The sequence below is a fragment of the Microcaecilia unicolor genome, chromosome 8 (genome assembly GCF_901765095.1).
Source record: "Microcaecilia unicolor chromosome 8, aMicUni1.1, whole genome shotgun sequence".
Classification (NCBI taxonomy): Eukaryota; Metazoa; Chordata; class Amphibia; order Gymnophiona; family Siphonopidae; genus Microcaecilia; species Microcaecilia unicolor.
The window spans coordinates 196,569,652-196,577,015 of NC_044038.1; the positions used below are offsets into that span (position 1 = coordinate 196,569,652).

Below are 7,364 nucleotides of genomic sequence, written 5' to 3' on the forward strand. Positions count from 1 at the left end.
AGATCCTGAAAATCTAATTGGCTGTGGTGTTTCCAGAATATGTTTAGGAAGCCCTGCTATAAGGAACAGGGATTGTTGGTTGTATGTCTGTGTAGGACTAGCAGATACCAAGTTACCCAGTTTCACGCTGGAGATTTGGAGCAATCCTGGATTTCTGATCACCCTCATCTTGGTGCATTATGGGACTTGCAGCACTAATTTCAATGGGCAGAATCAAGCACTACAAATCCCAACCTGCTTTGGGATGTAATTTCAACACCAGAACAGGTCAAAAAGTCTCCAGCTTAGAACTAGGTAACTTGGTATCTCTGGACTAGTAGTGGATAAAAATGATAAACAGTAGGAGAAAAGGAGGAATTTAGGTAGTCTTCATCATGCATCTTAGACTATTGCACCCTGAACGGAACTGGTTAAGACAGTGTCTGAAGTAGGAAAATATGCATTCCCATGATAAGAATAAATCTAAATGTTCATCATTTAATAATAAATCATGATACAAAGTGCAGAGTTCTGGTACTCCAGCTGTTTGAACAGAGGGTAGCCGATGACACACAGTTGTTCTCATTTCCTTTCGTGCCTTTTTTCTAAAGTTCTGGTAGATACTTTCTGATATAGTCCTCTTCTAGTGTTAGTCCCTTCCGTAAGTGCTACATTGTTGCTTGAGATTTCCACCGAACCTTTCATGCACAGATTTATTACTGGAGAAAACGCCAACATTAAATAGCACTTTACATAAAAAAACCCAAACATAAGTAACTGTTAGCAAAAATAGAGTCTCAAAGTCCAGTGAAGACATCCGCTGGTAAAAGAATATTGTATCTATAAATCATATGAAAGCATTTGACCCTGAAACAATATGATAGGCTCTGATACAATTAGCACTAATATCACTTCACAGGCTCAAAATGTGTATGTATTTGTGTGTGTTTCAATCTGAGGATCCAACTGGTTAAAGCAGCAAGCTAAGAATCCGGGTTGAGGTCCCACTCCTCTCACTGATGGTCCTTGGAACCTTGGGCAAGTCACAGGTACAAACTTTTATACCGTAGGCCCTCTGAAGCAGGGATCTAACTACTAATTATAACTCATCTTGAGCTCAGGTTTAGAGAGGCGAGAAATAAAACTCAGCTCAGAAGCAAGGCTGGAATATAGTGCCGCAAGCCTTCGTTCACTGGCCTGGTCATTGCAGTGACATTACTGGACCAGGGACCATGCACTAGGGCACCTTCCAGGAGAACCCTGCAATAATGGGCCCTAAATGCATCTCCCAGATTGGCTCTGGGTCTGTGACCACTACATTTGTAGTATCCCCAAAAGCCAAGATAGGAACTGAACTGGAGACCTGCAGCACACAGTACCCCCAGGCCAGCTACATGTGCATTAATTTGACAACTTTCAAGACTTTTCTACATGGAGAAAAAGGCGATTTAATTTTCAGCTTGAAAATAAATTCTTCTTAACTGTTTGAACTTATGATAACATGATTTAACAAAACCCATGGGGACTTTTCTGCAATGTATGATGTAAAACTAATAAATGAAATCCTTTTCTTGCACATACACACTGCACTTTTTAAGCCTATGTTTTGGAAAGCACATGATATAATCGGAGATGTCAGCATTCGAATAAAGCTAAGCATTGATTCAGCTAATGTTAATACTAAAGAGCAACTGTTCCGGGGAAGGTCTGGGCTGCCGGCAGCTGCAGGTTGGCACTGGTGGGGAGTGGGGACATTTTATCCTGTGATGCCTGGGCTATAATACACAGCACTGCTGGCATCTGATAAGGCAGATATTAAACTGCTTTCCTCACAGGGGATCGTTCTGGGGGTTGCCTTGGGCAATGAGACATGATAAGCCTGTCTTGGGACCTCATAACGAGTTCTGCTCATATTCAAATACTGATCAAATTCATTGCGATCCACATCTGTCCAAAACTCGGCTTGGTTCAAGTGCTCCACAGTTTCAGTGGGGTTGGTTTCAGGAGGTGGTGAGAGCTGGCCCAGGTGAGGAGAGAGGACATTCTGAGGGCCAGGGCACATCTGATTGTAGTATATGGAGGACAGATGTGGAGTCCTGAGGGCATCAGCCATATTTCCTGGAGCCTGTGAGTAGACCATTGCTAGTTCCCGTATAATAGGCTTCTCTGGCACAAACTCCAGCTGCTGGTGGTAACCTCTGAAGGACATTACGCTGCAGTCCTCCTGCATGTGTGGTGGGAAGAATGCAGGCTCACTCTCTTCCAGGACATCCAAGGGAGACATTTCAGGAGTTGGTAAGCCATAGCTTTCCATCTCTGACCCCAGAGAGTGGAGTTCTCTGAAGTGGTTCAGTGAAGGATGCTGCTGGGGGCCAGACTGGCTGGCACTGGGGTGATTCATCGGGATAAAGGCCTCACTGCATGGCTGGGAGAGGTTGCGCAGTAGGATATTAGGTTCAATCCTTTTGATTTTCTTGGCTTGTTTTTTTCTCCTAGGGCGATACTTATAGTTGGGATGGTCCTGCAGATGCTGGATCCTCAGCCTCTCTGCTTCCTCCACAAAAGGACGTTTGTCATTGGTGCTTAGGGCTTTCCATGACTGGCCTGCATGGAAGGGAAAAGAAACATATTACATACTGCTGGTGCATGATGCACACCAAAAATACTATGAATATAAAACAATCTGCCAAGAAATATGCCCGGAATATGCTAAGAAACATTTTCTGTAGAGGTACACAATACAATAGCAGAAAGTCCGTCCCAATACCTTCAGGGCCACTGAGTTTGGAGTTTCATTTTCTGGTGGATGAAAGGAGAAAGAGGGTGGTATTTGATATACTGCCTTTCTGTGTTTACAATCAAAGTGGTTTACATATTACATAGAGGTACTTATCTTGTACCTGGGGCATTGGAGGGTTTAAGTGACTTGCCCAGAGTCACACGGAGCTGTAGTAGGAATTGAACCCAGTTCTCCGGCCACTGAGCTAACCATTAGGCTACTCCTAACATTTAGCAGAAACTGCTAATGTATCTATGATTCCATCTTCCCCTCAAATCATATCCCCATTAAATTTCTCACCTGGCACTCTCACACACCTAAATCTCACATTACATTCACACACTCTCCCTAAATCTTTCTTGTTACACTCATACCCATCCCCAAATCTTTCATGATAGTCATATATCCTCCGAAATCTCTCACACTAACCTCTCCAACCTCCCCATTCTCTGGCTGCAGTACACGTAGCTGGCGTAGCCTAGTGGTTGGAGGTGTTATCTGAAAGCCCATCAAAGCCAGCATTCAAACCCTGCTACTCCTTTTTTGTTTTTGCTAGCCTCCAAGATCCCAGCACTTCGGGGGTCTTTTACAAAGTGGTGATAAGCCCAATGCAGGCTTACTGCTCACTAATTTGGAACTACCGCTGGCCCAACGCAGCTGCCGGTGGTAGTTCCAGCTGCAGCCCATGCCATTTCCGCTAACCTGGCTGTAATCGGGCATTGCTGCATGCTGCCCAGTTACTGCTAGGTTACCGTGGGATCCCTTACCGCCACTGGTTATCTTACCACATGGCCATCTTTTTTTTTTTTGGGGGGGGGGGGCATTTTACCCATTGTGGTAAAATGGGTTCTGGCGTGCGGGAAAAATGGCCCCCGCCACTACTGCAGGGCCCCTTTTCCCCAATGTTTAGTAAAAGGAACATGTTCAGGACAACTAGTAGATGTGTTGGGAAGGTCCCCATCCTAAGTTCTGTTGCTGGTATACATTGACCCTGTTTGGTCACATTTCTTGTCTGGTGACAGGATTCAACATATTTTAATATTCTAGCTGCTGATTTGCCTCTTTCTGAGGATTTTTACAGATATTTTCCTGCTCATTCTTTTGTGGGAAGTCTTTGATTTTCTATGTTGCACAGTGAAATAGGAAATGCATTTCTATTTCTAATTTTGCAATGCTTATGGAATCTGGTTTCTTGAGGTTCCCAGTTCGGTTGTTGTCTGCATGTTTCTGTTTCTAAGTTGTGGTCTCTTATTCTCTACCAGATGAGAGTCTATCTGTGGTCTACATATGTGACTGACAGGGGGGATTGTGTTAGAAGGGCAATTTTGAGAAAGGATAAGAAGAGGCAGCAGTCCATTCCCTGTGTCTTTCTTTGCTTTGTACGTCTGCTAGAGAGAATAAGGTTCAGCAGCTCAGTTTACTAAATATTCAGCCTTTCTGTGCAAGGCAAGATTTGTTTTATGCATGTGAAGGAGTTGTAAATTGATTTTAGAGATCACCTGAATGTAAAAGTGCTGTATGTGCACGCGATGCAAAACAGAGAAAATGAGAGGTGAAGTTTAATGTGCTTATTATAAATCACCAATAATATATTAAATTTTATTTATTTTACTTGAGGTATGGACTTTCAGAAGTTATAACAGTTTAGCATTCAGGAAATTTTCACAGCAGAGTACTCACTATCTCATTTCATGCAAAAATTGCTCATACATTTTTACTTTCAGACGATGAGATATGGATTTGTAGCTTAGTGCATTTGTGCTCCGTACTGTTAAATATTCCTATAATTAGTGGTTGTTTCTATAAGCACTTAGTCAATGTCTAAGATCTGATTTTTGTGTGTTTTGGTCAGAGCTTACATGATGGTGGGTGTGCCTGCATGTTATATCTTCAGCTAATATCGAAACAACTTTAACGAAAATCTTAAAACATGGCAACATGAGCTAAAATTGAAGCACTTTTAAGGCATAGACCTTTTTCTTTCTTGACGGGAAATACAATGATTTCTGACAACACTTGCCCTCAGGAGTTCCTGTCTGCAGTGTGTCACAAGCAGGAAACAGTGACTCCAGTACCCACTTTTGCTGATGAGAGGGAGCTTCCGTCTTCTACAGTATCTCATACCCAGGTGACAGGAGACACCATGAGATCCTCTTACTCCCTCTTCCCTGCCCCTCAGTGAGATCTCTTGCCCTCCTGCACCATGAGAGATCTAGGAGCCAGGGATCACACACAGATTCTACCCCCCCCCCCCCCCCACACACACACACAGTGGCTCACATCCAGGTTACAGGACATGCTGTGAGATCCTCTTCTTCCACCCCTCTTTCCCACAAGGTCTCACATCCAGAAGACACTAGAGCACAGAAAGGCGGTATATCAAGTCCCATTTCCTTTTTCCTTTCCTTCTAGCAATTGACTCTGGAGAAAGACGGATGCCCTACAAGCTATAATATCCTTGTCTTGGATTATTGTAAGTTTCTAGGACTGCAAAAGTCCCTTATCCAGATTATTAGTTTTGAGGAAGGGGCAATGTGGTCTTGAATACTTTCATGCTAGTATTTCTTTCTGTTATTTTAATGTTGCTTCAATAAACGGTCTTTAGATGTTAAAATCATATAGCACAGAGTACTGCCATGCTACCTGCCAGAAGTTGCAATTCTAAATGACAAACAGAAGATTTCATGGCTTACAAACTAATTGTATTCATGCATACAGTAATTTATTTTCAAGAGCATACATTTCTTACATATCCTGAATGTACAAATGGCACCAATGGTATGCCAAACCTTTTCAATCAGTTACTACTGTATCACCCTGTACTGCTGATCATTTCCCAAGCCTGCATTCAAACCCTGTGCTTTGGCATATTCTCCATCTCCAGATCTGTGATTATTTGTTAAACTGATTTATAATTTACCTAAACACCATGGCTTTAGGTGAGGTACAATAAATATATATTATAATAACAGCAACAAAAACTCAACATAAACCATAAAACCCCAAAACAAAACATACTATATTGACATTTATGATATTTCTGTTAAATGATTGTTTTGCAGTGTAGTTAAATGTTTATATTTCTGATACTGTTTCATGTTAGTCCTATTACTAGGATTCAATTTGCCATCTCCAAGTTTAGCTCATTGATTGTTTTATGCTTATATGTGGTCATTTTATTATTGTTATACTGTTAACAAAACTAAGTTTATGTCAAGCAATACATGCTGTACACCACCTTGGGTGAATCTCTTCATAAGGTGATTAATAAATCCCCAATAAATAAATACAATGAAACAGAAACTCAAAACATAAGATTTAGTGACACAACATCACATTCCTGGAGTATATCTACAAGGACAGGCAATGGCCTAAGAGATGTAGCATTGTTTGTATCAAGTATCTTGTTCACTGCAGAGACGATCCACGAAGGCTTAAGTATCCCTTGTCTTCCTAGATAATTCCTGCATCCCCAGCTTTCTGCATCTTCACTGACAATCCCTGCATCCTCAGCTATTCCCCATCTCCATTTATAATTCCTATATTGCCAGCTGTTCCCTGACTCCATAGACAATCTCTGCATTCCCAGATGTTCCCCATCTCCACTGACATTCCCTACATCTCCAGTTGTTCCCCATCTCCATTGACAGTCCCTGCATCCCCAGCTGTTCCCCATCTCCACGGACATCCCTGCATCTCCAGCTGTTCTCCATCTCCATTGACAATCCCTGCATCCCCAGCTATTCCCATCTCCATTTCCAATCCATGTGCCCCCAGCTATTCCCCATTTCCATTGACAATCCCTGCATCCCCAGCTGTTCATTGTGCCATTTCTCACCTAGCATCTTGCTTAGTACAGCATTGTGCAGGTCAGGATTCTGCAGAGCCAACCTCTTCCTCTCATCCTTAGCCCAGACCATGAATGCATTCATAGGGCGACGAATCCGGGAGTCCCCCGCTGTAGTTGAGCACTTTTGCTCAGAAGGACTGAATCCATAGCCTGGCTCTGGGCTTGCAGAGGCTGATCTGGGCTTTCCTTCCACAGATGCACCAAATCCAAACCTTGTGCTGGACTGTGGGCTGCTGGGTCTGGGCTCACAGCCGGAGAGTGGGGTTGGGACCCATGAACATTCGCCTCCCCTGGCTTGAGATGTCTCCTCTCTGCAGTAGCTAGGCTCAGATACATTCATTCCAGCTGGGCACTTCTTTGGAACAGAACGGAGCACTTAGAAACCAAAAACCAGATGCTTTCCTCTGGGCTTGTCAATGCTCCTCAAGCTTCCTCTGAGAACAGTAAAATGGGCTTCATACAAATTGTTTGGGATGATCCTTAGTTAGAGGGGGGAAATATAGAAACCCTGAACCAATCAAATATGAGTGAGAGAAGAGGAGGAGGAACTTGCAACAGGAGGAGCTTGAAGATAGGGGAGAGAGGGGATGAGAGGAGGGAAAGGCAGAATGGAGAAAGGAGGGGAGGGAAAAGCTAAATTTGTCTGATCAGTCATCTAAGGAACTGGTGGGAGGGTTGTTAAGAGACAGCGTTCTGTAAAATCTGAACCTCCATGGAAATACTGCCAAGCAGAAGTGCAAAGCTCAGAAAATGGGA

The 7,364-nt window shown here is 43.1% G+C and overlaps 1 protein-coding gene across 1 annotated transcript; it reads right to left on the minus strand.

Annotated features, from left to right (window-relative positions):
• Window positions 1–463: 463 nt before the first annotated feature.
• SOX18 (SRY-box transcription factor 18) lies at window positions 464–7,064 on the minus strand. Its single transcript, XM_030212753.1, has 2 exons — window positions 6,597–7,064; window positions 464–2,583 (listed from the first exon to the last, which is right to left on the minus strand). The coding sequence occupies exons 1-2, from the start codon at window positions 6,946–6,948 to the stop codon at window positions 1,736–1,738; spliced, it is 1,200 nt and encodes a 399-aa protein (XP_030068613.1). The 5' UTR covers window positions 6,949–7,064; the 3' UTR covers window positions 464–1,735.
• Between the last annotated feature and the right edge of the window lie 300 nt (window positions 7,065–7,364).

Coding starts and splice junctions, on each gene's coding strand:
- SOX18 (XM_030212753.1), bottom strand. CDS start 6,948: ATGAATGTATCTGAGCCTAGCTACTGCAGAGAGGAGACATCTCAAGCC. Junction 2,584..6,596: donor TGTACTAAGCAAGATGCTAG/GTGAGAAATGGC, acceptor CCTTCCATGCAG/GCCAGTCATGGAAAGCCCTA.